The sequence below is a fragment of the Lycium ferocissimum genome, chromosome 6 (genome assembly GCF_029784015.1).
Source record: "Lycium ferocissimum isolate CSIRO_LF1 chromosome 6, AGI_CSIRO_Lferr_CH_V1, whole genome shotgun sequence".
NCBI classification, from domain to species: Eukaryota; Viridiplantae; Streptophyta; class Magnoliopsida; order Solanales; family Solanaceae; genus Lycium; species Lycium ferocissimum.
The window spans coordinates 64,988,099-65,004,850 of record NC_081347.1 but is presented as its reverse complement, the minus strand read 5'-3'; the positions used below and the strand labels follow the sequence as shown (position 1 = coordinate 65,004,850).

Sequence of the window (16,752 nt, the reverse complement as noted above, 5' to 3'; positions counted from 1 at the left end):
TAATAGAAAGAGGATGAGTGTCGTCGATGTTAAGATAACAAGGTGCACTAGTGATTTCAACAATATCAAAATTCGATATACACTTTTTGCAGTATGACATTGATTTGTTGTTGTTTAGACACTTGAAAAATTGCATTACTTAGCCTGTTTTGTTGCATCTAACCTTCGATCTTAAGTATGAGATGGATTGGAAGTAACTTGTAATGTAGCCTGTCCATTCTCTGCTGTTGGAGAATTCTTCAAATTCTCTGCTTCTTTGCTCTTACCCCAGAGAAGAATATACAAGCCAATAACAACCAAAATGGACCCCAAAACGCTGTTAAGGCAAAAAAAAAAAAAGTTTCAGTAATAGTCATATGGCCCAAAATTTGATGATCCGCCGAAAATTTAATGGATTCAGCACAAGATAATTTCATATTGGGTTGTCAGGAATTTTTTTTTTTTTGTCTGTTCAGAAGATAAAATGTTTAAGGAAAAAGATCCAAAAATGCCCCTTAATTATGTAAAATAAAATAAGTTTGTCCTTCGTTTGAATTTGATCCTAAATAAGCTCTTATCATTAGTGGTCTGACTCAGACTTGCCCCTCAATTCTGGGAAATAGAACAAATTTTTCCTCCATTTAAATTTGATCCTGGATATTGTGCCCTTATCATTGAAGAACGTGTTTAGATTTGTCTCTCAAAACTAAGGGAGGACATATTTAGGACCAAATGCAAACTGATGACAAACTTGTTCTATTTTCCATAATTGAGGAGCATTTTTGGCCGTTTTGCCAACTTTTAAAGTAGGGTTTAGCATCTATATTGAGCCTCTTTATTCTTTATTCCTTTCTTCTTCTTTTTTTGGTTAAAAAGTTTTTATAGGAAAGAAGTACCATCTTCCAAGGTGAATTTGTTCGTGAAGTATGGAAATGTCAATCACAGCAGCAAAAATTTGAATGAAGGGACTAAATGCAGAGGTGAAGACTGCACCCTTTTGCTTTACACCCCATGACATGACCACATAGCATAAACCTGATCCCACTATTCCCTGTACACACATGAACATATTTCATTCAGTCTATTAAAATTCACATTCTTGAATGAAACTATGGCTATAAACAACTATAGAGAACTCTCTCTAATAGTAACAGTATTAGGGGTATTAAATGAGCGGATTGAGATAAGTTAATAAATGGCCAGGTCATTTGACTGAATTAGGCGACTCAAAATGGGCTAAGTTAATAAATGGTAGGTCAATGACCCGCTCAAAAGTTACTTGGGCAGAAATGGGGTGAGATAAAATGGGCTAAAATGTGGGTCATAGTCGAACCCGCCCAATTCTTACTGTATTTTGCTTTTTTTGTTTTTTTTTTTTATAATTTTTTAAATACCTAATAAATTATTGTTTCTTTATTATGGCTACATATAGCATATAAAAAAAATGTCTTTTTGAAAATATTTTGATAAAAATCCTTTTGGGTCAATTTGGAGTACATATCAGCCCAATTTTTAGATGAGCTAAAATGAGATGAACTAATAAATGGGCAGGTACATTGTTGTTATTGTGATGATTGTTACTAGGGGTTGGGCGGGTCATATTTTTATGAACTATTTTTGCCACCCCTAGTAAACAATCATCACTATAACCAGTGGCGAATTTAGGGGGTAAAAAAGGGTCACGTGAACACATGGTCACCGGACTAAACTTGGTATATTATGTGTATAATTCTTAAAATATATCTAATAGTATTATCCTTTGGAATACATGCTATAAAAGGCTTGGTGGTGTACTTGGTTGGAAGCTAAGTTATTTACCTAAAGGCTTAAGGATCAATCCCACTTGAAGCATTTTTTTTTTTTTCCTTCCTTTCTTTAGTAGTGAACTCATCTTTTAAAAATCCTAAAATCACCTCTAACTATAACAACAATATTTTTTGTGGAATCAATCTTTCATGCTATGTTGCATTATATATTCTTTGTAATAACATTTTACTATAGCAATCAAAACAATATCAACACAAATGTTATAAAGAGGTTTGACGTCATGTATAATAAGATGTAACAATAAACAAGAAAATAGGAGATTGCTCACAGCATATATGACACTTGAGATCTCTAAAGTTCCTTTTATAAACCATGTGGATGTGTTTCTGTCTATAACCAAGTTCAAGATTCCAGATTGAATGGCTCCAAGGAATGACATTATTGCTGTGCTTGAATATTGATAAGGATAGTCCTTCCCAATCCTAGCTTGTATGATAAACCACGAAGACCAAACGAGGCTTCCCGCAAATAGAAACGATGAACCAATAATCCAACTCTTTGTATTGTGGTTCCCTTCTACTTCTAGTGCTGTCTGGTTTATCAATGGCATTCCTTTGTATAGAGGAAGTATTAAGGCTCCACCAAGACAACATAAGGTTCCTAATACCTTAGCCCTCCCACTTTTACATCTCATATTTATGCTGTCTTGCCTGCAATAAGAATTTTATCATTCACAACGTAAGGATGATAAAAAGCTTATTAACACATCTCATTCTTCTTACTTGTTCAATATGAAAACAAAAAAATATATACCTTGGTTGACAACGAGTATATAATTCATGTTATACTGTTGACTGAAAAGTGTGATGCTTTACAAGAGAAGGGTGCACAAGTCATCTAAGTAGTAGTTTGTGCTTACCCAAGTAGCAATGCCATAATGAATGTGTTGACAGGCACTATATTGATGAACGCGCAAATAAATGTTATTGAGGTGTACTTTAGCCCAATTAGGAAGAAATACTGAGTAAGCGTACCCCTGAAAACAGAGAGTTATTAGCTTACTATAATATTCTTTGCTGAAACGCATGTAATGAAGATGCTTTTGGCATATAGATGAGGAGAAAACTTACCCCAAAAGTGCACTGAAAAACAGAGAACAGACAATGCTGCCTGTCAAATTCGATATAAAATTCCTGCAAGGCAAGGGAATTAAGAACGTATTGTTATGGCTGATTTTGATTTTTGACATGGTCACTCAACTAATAGTTACTATCTCAGAAAGTCATCTTTTTCTTGATTCCAATTTTTTTAATTAGAAAAATAACCTTCTGAGATAATAACTATTAATTGAGTGATCATCTGAGAAATCAACTCTTCTTCTAATTAGAGCACAATATGTAAAAGGTCATACCTTTCTAGGAAAAACGCAATAGGGGTTAAAATAATTGCAGCGATTGAAAACCTGTATGTAGTTATCACCAATTGATTCATTCCTCTATTGAGTACCTTTTTTAATAGAGCATTTGCAACAGCCAGAGCAAAATCAACAAAAATCATTGCAGCTGGTACCATCCATTTCTCAAATAAACTCATTGCTACCAACTCACATTTGGTGCATAGACACATGAAATGCAGCATATATAGTAAGCATTAGGAGGCAGAGTGAATATGATTGATTCTCTTACAAGTTACATTACATCATTTTTTTTTTTTTATTTTTTTTTGGGCAAATATCTCCATGTTTATATGCATGTTCTTGAGGCCACTTTCAAACAACTTTTTAATTTAATCATTTGTGTTAACGACGATGGAGGAGCCCAGGATTTTTCTTTTAAGAGTTGTCGAAAATAAAGGAAATTAAGGAGGTTCAATACATAGTATATATACATAATAAATTCTAGACTAGAGTGTCTGCTACGGATATGAGTGTCTGCTACGGATATATATCCAGATATCATAGCACTGTCTCACTTCTCACATGTGTTGTCTCATAAACATGTGGCACTATCTAATTTCTAGAGGGATACCTCACATCATCCTGTGAATTATATGTGACGTCTAGCTGTATGACGTGATTATATCCGATCCATTAATATTAAATTAATAATGATGGTTTAATTTATATACATTATCAGTGTAAAAAAAAAATTACATTCTTATATCATATTTATTGATTATGATCAAAATTTTAAATTTCATATTTTAAAGAAGTTTACGTATATTCTTTCATTTTGATAATCTAATGTAAAAAGTAAATTTAAGTTAATACAAAAAATATATATATTATCAGATTACATTTACCTGTTATTACAGATCCGCGTCCTTCCTTAGGTAGTGATGGAAACTAGGTAGTGTGAAAACACAATATTTATATTCTAAAGAGATATTAGTACATTAAAAAAACTCCTTTTAGCACAAACTTCTCTCAAGGAATAGTTAATTAATGAGCTTGTTCAACGCTCCTATATGTAATTCTTATGATCATGTGACTGAAATTATGTGCCACGATAAAAAATAAAAGAATTAAACTGATAAACCAGCTACTAATGCGTTATTGGGAATCCGGTAATCACATGCATTGCAGTACTTCACGGCCAAATGACCCTAGAAACTCTAAACAGAAGAGTTTAATTATAAATATCGAAATATAATGCTTTTACTATATCAGATCACCCAAAGATATGTCGGTGTAACCTTTCCTAAAAAATAAAATATTATATACTATAACAAATAAATATAATATGATAGTGCAAAGAATATCACGTTGTAAATCTATATATACGTGAAAGAGTTAATAAATTGTATATGGGGCTTAACAAATAAGAATACAGAAAGAGTTGGCTTGGCAATACATAAAATTCAACTTAAGACCGGTCTATATATAAAAAATTTAAAGAGAGGGTGAGAGGGAGAAATTGGATGTTCACACTCGCTTAATTTATGATCGTACCTAAGTTAGTTGTAACAAATGCTAGCTGATCACACGCTATTAATTACTCCTGTTCACTTTTACTTGTCCACAATGACTTTGCACTCCTGTTAAGAAATAATAAATGAAATGCATATTTTATCATAATACCTTAGCTTGTCCTTGGTATCACTGGCTCGGGTCATGTAGGCAGGGGCTAGTTATAGCCTAAATTTGGGGCATGTGAACCCATGTCTCTCCATAAAACTAGGAATTTTATGTATATATTCTTTAAAATTGGTATAATGTTATCTGGTGAAACCCATGCTACAAGAATGTTAAATGGTGCACTTGGTCGAATGTTGAGTTGTTTACCTAGCTAGAGGCTTAGGGATCAAATCCCACTTAATACATTTTTTCCTTTCTATTTTTAATGGTGCACCATGTTCTAGAAATCGTAGATTCGCCTCTGCATGTAGGTGTTTTCTCAATATGAAAACATGAAACGATGGATGCACTACTTTAGTTCCTTTTTTTTTTTTTTTTTGTGCGGATTACCCTTCATTGGGGTTGGTATTTAATTTTTTCCCTTCAAATTGATGGTCTTTAAGTTTTGCCCTTTCGCACCAGTACGAGGATTTGTGGTTCGAACCTAGCTCGCTAAAAAAAAAAATCGCCTTAAAGAGTAATTTTGCAAGTACGCAAAGGAATACCTGCATGTGTAATTTGGCAAATTTGCGAGCCGAAATCTCCACTGAAGGACAAAAGTTAAAAACCACAAATTTGAGGGGTAAAAATTAAAGACCACCCCTACCGAAGGACAATCCTGCAAATTGTCCCTCTAGTTCTGGTGAAAAGCTAGTTCAATAAGCTACAAGCCCAATTTTATGAATGATCCATAAGGCCCAACATATCTTGGGCTGAATTTCCCTTTCTTTCCGGAACAATAATATATACCATCCATGGGCGACACTTTCAAAAATATATTGTCCCCTACATTAAACTTGTGCTCTCGTATCGTTTATCGGAAAACGACTTTTGACATACCTGAGTTATTTTGAGCCTTTCCTGAATAAACATCACCTTTTGGAACTGCGGGCTTCTGTCACAATCAAAATGTTGAAATATCGTTTCACGTTACGACGAAGATCAAGTTTAAATGAGTATCATGCATGAGAGAGTTCAATATATTATGGTCAAACTTTTTATATTTGGGTATGGATTTGAATATAGCTCTATCTTTATTGGAAACAAAATTTACATATTAGAAATTTCATGAAATGTGATATCTAATAACACAAAGTTTTACAAAAGCAATAGTTAGAATATATATTAAGAAGATTATAATTAAAGGAAAAAAACTGTTTGACTCCTTATTAAATATTAACACTAACAATATCATCATGATATAAGATGAATATATGGAGTATGAGGTTAAAACCAAAAGCTACATTAATGTACACAAACATTTGAAGATTAATTTTGTAATTTACTGATTGAATTTCACCGCACAATGAAATATCAGTGAAAGAATTAAGTTGTACATCTCAGGGAAGTGGTGAGTCCATTTTTATCCTCAAAGGGATAGCCATTTTGAGTTGTGGGAACTTAAAACTCTTATCATGAGTACAATAAATTGGAAAACTATAATAGTTCAGGAAAAAGATGAATAATGCACCTTTATAAAAAGAAGTTAAGACTTGATCATCACCTCTTTTACGCATAATTGGTCCCTCCACTCTTCAAAAATTATAAAGCACAAAAAGTTATACTATAAATTTTCAATAATTTTTAACAGTCTTCATGTTTCATAGTGAACCGGAGACAGACGAACACAATTCTAACCTTACAAGCATCGAAGAATATATTTGCTTGTTTCCATTAAATTAGAATGGGGGAAAGTATATATGAATAAGATATTTTAGTGCATGAAAGCTAAAACATCATAAACTAAATTATTAGTTGGGTAACAATTTGATTTCTTGTGGATGATGAAACTCATTATTTTATATATGTTGTGTATGAATGCTTTAGTTGCATTGGGAAGGCTAGCAAAAGCTTCATGCTTTTAAGTATTTCACGAAAAGTGCGCAATTGTATAATTCCACTCTCTTATATGGTCAAACATCTTTAAAATAGTCTCGTATGTTTGAATTGTTTTCTGTCTATTACAGTAATTGATATATTTATAATACTAGAAAATTTACCCGCGCTTCACGCAGTTGTTAAGAAAATCAAAAAAATTCAAAACTTGACCTCTAATTGATAGATGAATCCCCTATAATTCAATAAATATTTGATTGTTAGTAATATCCTAATCATCTGAGCAAGAATCATGCATAGGCATTAAATCAATACCAATAAAGAGTTAAAGGGGGGAAAAAAAAAAAGGAAAGTCAGCCGGTGTAATAAAACAATTAATAGAATAGAAGCAACAAATTTATCCCAAGATGAATTCGGTTAAGCATATTTGCCAAAGTCAAGATAACCTTCTAGGGTAAATGAAACACGCCATTTCTTTGCGCTTCTTGAAGTTTTCCTAGCCCGAATAAGTAGATTAATAGATAAAGGGTTGGGAGGGGTGTAAGTAAAAGTTCAGCTTATTCGAGAGAAACAAAACAGATACTCCTTCCGTCCCATTTTATGTGAAGATGTTTGACTTCGCAAGAAGTTTAAGAAATAAAGGAAGACTTTTGAAACTTGTTGTTTGAAACAAATTATAGAAATTTGTGTGGTTAGTAATCATATTAAATGTAAAAAGGTAAATTTAAAGTTGAACTTTTACTAAATAAATAAATGTGTTATTCTTTTTAGGACTGACTAAAAAAAAAATAGTGTCATATAAATTGTGACGGAGGCATCAAGTATTTGATAATGTAAAAGTAAGCAGTGGCGCATACTCCAAATACAACCTTAGTGTTCGCAATCAATTTCATTCTCTTCCTAGTCCGATATAACTGATTCAATTCTCCAAAAGTTGATAGGCTTGGATTTAATTTCGGGAGCTATAAGCTTAGAAAATAGATTAATAGCCAAAATAACAGGGCAAAAGGCATGCGTGTTGTTGGACGAAGTTCTACTTCTCTGATAATGTAAGACTTTTGAATTTTTGTACATTTTGGCTCTTCTTGATTATGTTGCTCTTTACTTGGTAAAAGTTAGTGAGAAGATCATTTAAGACGATTACCTTCTTCCTAAAGAACACAAAGTTGAAATAGGAAATCCAACTCTTTTGACGCACCAAAACGTCGATGAACAAACACTGTCGGTTAAAGTCAATATTGAAAAAGAGATACTCTTTCCGTCCCAAAAAGATTGTCTTAGTTTGATTTTATACGGAGTTTAAGAAATAAAGGAAGACTTTTGAAATATGTGGTCCAAAATAAATCTTAGATATATGTGTGGTTGTAAATCATCTCATAAAGTTAAATTGTTTCTAAATATAAAAATGTGTCAATCTTTTGGGAACAAACTAATAAGAAAAGTAAGACGATTTTTTTGGGACGGAGGGTGTACTTCCTTCACATCAATAAGGATTTCTCCTAAAGGCAGGTAAGAGAAAGGAATATTGAGGCTGGGATTTCTGTTGGATTTTGGAATTAATAATTTTGATGGAATGTGAAGTCATTAGATAAGATGTTGTAAGTATGTGGGAATTAGATTTTGGCATGTAAAGTATGTGGGAATTAGATTTTGGCATGTAATGAACTGTTCGGGCGAAAAGATCTAAGCTAGTCGTGTGAGAATCCTATAGAAAATTAGATCTTATTGTTCTTGAACTATCCAAGAAGTATAACAATGGGTAAGATTTATAATGCATTTGTTGCTGACAAATAGTGGAGGAATTCTAAAGATCAAGACTGATATATAAATGTTAAAATTTTTTTGATAAAAAGGGTAAACGAAATTATGGATATCGCAGAAAACGCGGGTAAAGGAAGTTCAAGTAAATATTTTAAAATATTAAAAATTGACATCCAACTGATTCTTTTGACAATTTTCGCAGAAAATCCATTAGAAAGTAGGGATATGACAAATTCAGATAAAATTACACACTTACTAAACAGAAGAAAAATTACAGAAAACATATAAAAAACATGGAATGTTACTCACAGTATACAACCTTACAAAGTACAAACATAATTTATTACTACAACTTATGCAATGCATGTACTCTTTTTTATTCATGAATTTGACCTTTATTATATACTTATAAAGTGGGTTTACTTTCTTGAGAATGTTTTTGAATTCAACTAATGAAGAAGCAAAAATAGAGAAATTCTGTTCAATAAAATTGAAAATAATAACAGTATGATAATGGTAAAATCGAGGAATTAAATCAACTTTTGAAGAGATAAAACACTGACCAGTTTTGGCGAAAATTGATCCAAATGAATTGATGTACTTGGATGCACCCGACCGAAAGCCGTTGTTCACCGCCTTTGCCTTCGTTTTTCCTGTTATTTATGCTGTCGAGCAATTTGTCACTTTCTATAGCAAGGGTACATAGCTTTTCAGAAACCTGTTATGAAAGGTTGTGTGGGGACGCCAAAGGGTTTGTTTTATGGGGAAATAACACTTTATGCCAATTATGAAGAAATATTTATCCGTTTTAGTCCATCTTTTTTTTTATTACCAGCTATAGCCACTTTGTCACCCTTCTGTTTTTGCCTTCCTCCTCCATCTCCGGCGAGCTCCTAGCTCCTCCACCATGAGCCACCATTATACAACCTGTAAACACCCCTTATACATTATGTTTAAACCCCTCTCACGTATAAACACCTCTTGCATAAGTTTGTATAATATTGTATACTAGTTTTATACATTATTATACACTTTTATAATTATTGTACACTTTTATACAAGGTTTATACATTATACACTACAGTAGGTGTATAAAGTTGTATATTATTGTATAATGTTGTATACCGTCAAAAAGTGTCAATATAGGTGTAATTTAAAAATATGGCTACATAAATGTAATTTTGTATGCTGGATTGTATATTACTGAAATTTTTCTTGTTTTATTATGGTAATTAGGTTTTTAAGTAGGATAATTAAAATTTTAAAAAGGCTAAATTCTGACAAAAAAGTTAACTACAAATCTTTGGGTTTTTAGGCATGCCACCTCACAGGGCCTATGTCGTATATATATATGTGTGTGTGTGTGTGTGATAGACAAAAAGATCATTTTCTCAAATTTTTGATGTTATAAAAGATAAAAAATAATTATTTATTTAAAATCACAAAAAAATATTCATATGCCATTAATTAAAATTTAATATAATATTAATAAAAATTCATAAATAGTTGTGTGTTTAAAGATTTAAACTCAAGCCATATATTTTTAAAATACTCAATAATTTAATTCTTTCAAATTTGATGGAAGAATTTATAATTTAGTCTGTTTAGTAAATTTCAGTCTTTTAGTAGCGCGGTATAACATTTAAATTGGCGAGGATTTTCCGAACATTTAAATAAAAAAAGTATTCAATAGTCTTCTTTGAAGGCAACTGAAGAGTTTTAACAATTGAATACTAGACATCTCAGCCCAAGAGCAGTAACTTGACGTTCTTCATCATCCCTTTCCTTGAACCTACAGAATTTATTCACGTTATATCTTCAATAAAATATAACTAATAGATTATTTTTTGGTTAGTATATTATAAAATAATAAATATCGAGGTACTTGAGTAAGATGCTATAAAGAGTTAATTTTATGAGAAAGTGTATCGTTATAACGACGGCTGTTGTTGTTATAGATATTGAAAAAAAGTGTTATACTCCAAATTCATATACTTTGACTCAGGGGAGGAGCCGCTAGAACTTAGGAGTTCATTCGAATCTCCTTCGGTGAAAAAATTATCTTTTGTTTATACATAATTAAAATTGCTTTTTATGTGTTTGACGGGGTAATATTTTAACATTAAGCTATTTGGTCTTTGTCGTGTGCTTATTTTTGTCACTTTTCTATTATATATAAGAGCGGTGGAGGGACGAACACGGCTGTCCCTCCTTGTATCAACCGCTTCAAAAATTATACACTTAATGAATTCTTATACTAAAAGCTTTCATATAGGATGATATTCTTTATCCAACTACTTTTTTATCCCACATGACATATGTCATAGTTGCTTGGAAGGAGAGAGGAATCGGCATAATAAAGTAGGAAAATTGATCTAAGAAGTTATTTTTTTTATGTATACATGTATACATGTATGCATTATGTATTTCTTCCATTACACATTTACTTGTTCATGAACGTATGTCTTTTGACTTTTTCTTTTTATGTATACATGTATGTCTTATTTATTTCCCTCGTGCATATTTACTTGTTCGCTTACTTTCTTACGTCAAGGTTCAAAAATTATACACTTAATGAATTCTTATACTAAAAGCTATACTCTTTAACCAACTACTTTTTTATCCCACATAGACATATGTCATAATACTTAATATTTATTTTCTTTTTATGTATACACGTATGCACTTATTTATTTCCTCGTGCACATTTACTTGTTCACTTTTGACTTTTCACGTTCTTTAGGAATTAATAAATCCCACGTAGACATATGTTATAGTACTGAATAGTTATTCTCTTCTCATGTATAGACGTATGCACTTCAATTTTAATTCTTCGACACACATTTATTTCCTCCATGCACTTTTGCTTGTTCACTTTTGACTTTTCACGTTCTTGCTGAATATTTATTTTCTTCTCATGTATTTATGTATGCACTTCAACTTTAATTTTCCGACACATATTTATTTTCTCCATGCACTTTTACTTGTTTAATTTAGACTTTTCATGGTCTTTAAGAATTAATAAATGAAGTGCCCCCGTCCCATATTACTTGGCCAATTTACTTGACTTTTCACGTTCTTTAAGAATTAATAAATGAAGTACTCCCTTCGTCCCATATTATTTGGCCACATTACTATACTCGACTTTTCACATTCTTTAAGAATTAATAAATGAAGTACTCTCTTCGTCCCATAATACTTGGCTACATTACTAAAAATATATGTCTATTTTTCTATTCTATATTTTTCTTTTTTTCTATCTATTATTTATATTATATATAAGTGTGGTGAGTAGACGAAAATAGCATAAAATGCTTGTACCACAAGCTTTACAAATTGTATACACAATGAATGTTTGTATCAAGAGCTATATAAATTGTACACTTTAATCAACTACTTTTAATTCCATGTGGACAATAAATTGTACACTTAACATCAATTGAACAAATACGCATAATTCTTGAATGGACTATGAATTCGGATACGCAATTTCTAAATTTTATGATATATATATATATATATATATATATATATATATATATATATATATATATATATATATATATATATATATATATAAATTATAATAATTGAGAATTTAAAAAAAAAATAGATAGCGGTCAAAAAAATTCTTGCTTGACTCTCAAAATTCAAACTGTATCACATAAATCAAATAAAGAAAGTATTAATTAATATAGTACATATTTTCAGCGTATTAAATTATTTAATTAATATATTGAGTTAATTTAGTGTAAATATGTAGATAAATATTTACTCATGTGACCCCTTAGAGGATGTACTTTTCCAGAAAATACGAGTGTCCCCTAATTAGGATTAGTTAGGATGATATGAGTGTTTAAACTAAATCAATGTACTGCCTCCCTTCTCCCTCTTATTATGTTCTTTAAGAATTAATAAATGAAATAAAATCAGTAATTAATGTGAATGGTAAAATAATAAGAAGAAAAATTTCTTTGTCTTGATATGTTAACATGGACAATTACTTTTATCCCAATTTTCCTTCTTTGTCAATACTTTACTTATCTTACCCTTTTTGTATTCTCTGATTATTGTTTCTTTACATTTATAAAATGTATTATTTCATATTTTCATTGCGGAATTAAAATTTGGTGATTTACGATATATATCTTTCTAATTTGATTTCTCTGTAACAATTCATTTTATCTATAATTGTTAATATAAAAAATTATAATGTAACTAATTTTTTTGATTAATTTAATAAAAACATTTCATTAGTTTTGCTTTTAAAAAATTCAATATATACAACACAATGGTTCTTATGTTTGGATCTGGTTAATTAATTGAGATAGATATTAACTTATCAGTATACATATAACATATTAAACAATTTAAAAGAAAAAATCTAGAATCAAAATATTAATTTTCTCTCACCTTCATACTAATTTTATTTTTCACATTGACGAACAACTTTCATTGTCGTGACAATGAAAAGTTTTTAAAAATTATTTACAAAATACAAACCATAAAGACTGGTTAATTAAAGTGAATAAACATGTTCGGCCGGTGCATTGCACGGACATATATGGCTAGTTTAAAGAATAAATACGTAAATTAACATGTGTGGAGAATCTCTATATACTCAAACGAACCATGACCCATCACACCAGGTAATCATTTTGTCACCTTCTTAAACAAAATGGAGTATTTTTGTCCCTACAAATGGTCCAAAGGGTTATTTAATGGCCAAATGAAATGATCATACCAATGCTTAAATAAGGATACTTATACTAAACTTGGGCGATTAAGAAACTAGTACTTGGTGGATTATCAATTTCTTGTGGAATTTAAGTTTAATATATGCCGATAATGTAAACGTTTAGTTAGTTAAATTATTTATAAGGCAGTTAGATGTATATTACTCTAAAGATTTTGTAGTCACTTAGTTAGATTATAATTAATGGTTACTAATCAAAAGGCCTGTCTTCCAAATTCAACATTTTAGTTACATAGCTTCGTTTATATGCCTCCTTTTTCTCCTATTATATATTGCTTTATTGATTTAATATTTTTTAAAATTTGTCAGTATATTTTAAATGAACACATAAATTACGATTTATTTTAATTAAGCCTCTGAACACATGATAATATGTTTCTATTAGACATTTTCTATTTAAATTTTTAAAATACTTTTGCGTGTATTCTCAATGTCTATTACATAGATAAGTTGACTACTTAAAATATGTCACCTCCTTTAATATACGCATTAGCCTCAATAATCTGTAAATCCTTGGAATCGTTCCAACTATAACTGACATGTATAATTAAAGAAAATGACATATTTTATGCTTGTATACCTAAATATTAAATAATTTTTAGTTTTCCAAGCAATAGTAATACTCCCTCCTCCCAATTTAAGTGTCTTAGTTTGACTGGACACGAAATTTAAAAATAAAGGAGACTTTTTGAATCTTATGGTCTTAAATTAAAGATGTGTGTAGTCTTTTAAATCGTGGGTGCTAAACTTGCCAAAACTTACTAAACATAGAAAGAGACACCTTTTAAGGAATAAATAAAAAAGGAAAATAAGACATTTAAATTGGGATGGAGATAGTATCAAACAATTTTAACAAAAGGGAGCAATCATATTTAAAGTTTTTGAGTATCGTTTTTTTCCTTTTTTTTTTTTTTTGGGGGGGGGGGGGGGGGAGGAGGGGTGTTAAAAAACCATAGGGACACACTATTAAATTAAGCATGAAGCTTTGAAGCTTTATTTTTGTTTAAAAAATTATTAGAATGTACATTTTATAAAATAATGTGCCACTTATAAACTAACAAAGGAAGAAATGTCATTTCCTCATCACATAAGTTTTTGGAAAGCAAAAGGATTTAATTATATTAAGAAAAGTCATTAATTCTCTTCACATTTTCATTGTAGTTTGTATATCTTAAATGAAAATAACATCTACTAACATCTCATCAGAAAAATAAATGCAGCATATATAATTGATGTCTCTTGAATCAAATTATTTTTCTTCTTTTTGAAAGATAGTGTTATAGTTCATAATGGATGTTTTTAATCACACTGATGTTACAACTAAGTTAGATTTCAAGAAATTTTCAAAGTCTGAATCTAAATAAAATTCAATAAATAAATAATGCTACAAAGAAGTCTAAAATAAGGACAAAAAAGTCTTTATTCAATTTTTAAATACTTTGAGTGCAATTTTAATTTTTAGTAATTTGCAGAAAAGGTCGAACTAATCTTTTAATAACTTAATATCACAAACAGTGACAAAAAACAATTGCAAATTTAATTTTAATATTAATTTCAAATGACACTAGTCTCTATAATAAATATTGATAGGAAACCTGATAAAAATGATAACTAATAACCTATTATAATAGGTAAAAACACTAATAATGTATAAATTGTTAACACAATACATCGGTTTTGTCTGGTACTATATTTTATACTTTCAAACAAAAACCTTTTAAATGATTAGATCCTGCGCCTAATCATGAAAGAAAATGTTTTTTGCTTTTTGCGTCTTATTTTGTTAGTCCTAGTTACTTTTGATGGACAATTAATAGAGCAAGATCAAAGTTAGACTAACAAAAAATTTCCCTTTTTAAATAAAATAGAGTCAAAACTATAAAAGAAGTCGAGAACGTTATAATCTTCTCAATGGCTTCCATATATTGATTATATCATATAAAGGAAAAGCAAAGGCGTACAATATTATTAGCAGACAACAAAAGACACTTGCCTCCCTAATTCAGAACTACCCAAAACCATTGGATGTATACTATATAGAGTTTAAATTTCTATATACTAACATTAACTTTTTAAAATATATTTTTGGATCAATTTAAAAATTGTTATAAGTACTATTCTGTTAGCACATATGATTTGATAGTAAGCAAATTATGATAAATATGTTACAAACACGCACACACACACATATTTACATTCATTTTGTTACATTAAAATTTGACTAAATAGAATTCTTAAATATCTCATAAGCCCCACAGTTCGAATAGAGAAACTTTATTTCGTTTAGCTATTCTCCCATATTGTATTGCAAAAATAAATAAAGAGACTGAGCTAAATTTTTCTGGTTGTATTTCATATCAACATTACAGCTATTTATAACAGTAAAAGAGAATCAGCTGTGTAACAAACTGCTGCCTGTCACTTTTCTATTGGTTTACTTCTAACAAACTAATAATTACAAATAAATAAAATAATTGCAGAAACTAAAATAATAATATTTACATTGACCTATAATATTTGAATATTTGCATCATAGTCCGTTTAGAGAATTCCACAACAGCAAGTCATGTGCTCTTTATTTCCTCTGTGTAAATCATGTGCTCCTTATTTCCACGTGTCAATGTTTTATGTGGAAAGGATAACTTTACTTTTTTTTTGACACTTTGTTTTGTCGTAGGAAATGAAGGACAAGGACTTCAAACTTCAACACTTTTTTCTTTTCAATAATGGAGAATGCTTCTTCTCCGATGAGCTTTCTTTTTGCGATGTGCCCAATGTTCCCCCACGTAAATCCAACACCCCCTCAAAATGGAGGGAGAGGAACACTCAATTTGCTTAACAAACGATGAGAAGAAGCGGGTAAAAGGCTTTGTAAAAAAGATCGGCGGGTTGAGACGAAGATGGAAGAAAAGAAAGTGAGATCAAGCCACCGAGATACCGTTGACGGACGAAGTGGCGATCAAGATCGACGTGCTTTGTCCGTTCATGAAAGACGGATTTTAGCGATGTATCGCAATTGCCATTTGCGAATAAGAGAATGAAGAGAATGGTAGATTCAGGTCGAGAAATAGCGAATAAGCCACGCCAGCTCACAATACTCGTCAGTACGGACCTGCATTCGCTTCAGCTTGATGAAAGGGAAAGGAGGTTTGTTTTCAGACGCAGAGACGAGATCCACCAGCCGCTTTACAAAGCCATCGACAGACCGCGCGAGTCCCGGCAAAAGGCCCTTTAATCGCAAAAAGGAAAGAAAAAGGGGGAAAAATTTAAGAAAATGCCCAACCGGGTCGTTAAAGACGGAGAACAAAAGGGCAAAAGCTTTTTTAGGGTTTTTAAACTCGTGGGGAACCGGGGAAGGATGTGGGGCGAAGAAAGAAAAAAGTTGCCTTTTAAGGTGGAACGGAAAAAAGGTTCCCCATGTTCCGGCCTGGATAAGGGGCCAAAAGGATTTGGTTTCAAACCGGGAAAAAACGGAGAAAAGTTCAAGAAATTTTGGTTTATGAAATCCCCCCGGGCCCGGGGAATCTACCCAAGGAAG

The 16,752-nt window shown here is 31.0% G+C and overlaps 1 protein-coding gene across 1 annotated transcript; it reads right to left on the bottom strand.

The window, feature by feature from the left end:
- Nucleotides 1–27: 27 nt before the first annotated feature.
- LOC132060907 (WAT1-related protein At3g30340-like) lies at nt 28–3,339 on the bottom strand. Its single transcript, XM_059453805.1, has 6 exons — nt 3,158–3,339; nt 2,877–2,939; nt 2,666–2,782; nt 2,075–2,456; nt 876–1,030; nt 28–316 (listed from the first exon to the last, which is right to left on the bottom strand). The coding sequence occupies exons 1-6, from the start codon at nt 3,337–3,339 to the stop codon at nt 172–174; spliced, it is 1,044 nt and encodes a 347-aa protein (XP_059309788.1). The 3' UTR covers nt 28–171.
- Nucleotides 3,340–16,752: the final 13,413 nt, after the last annotated feature.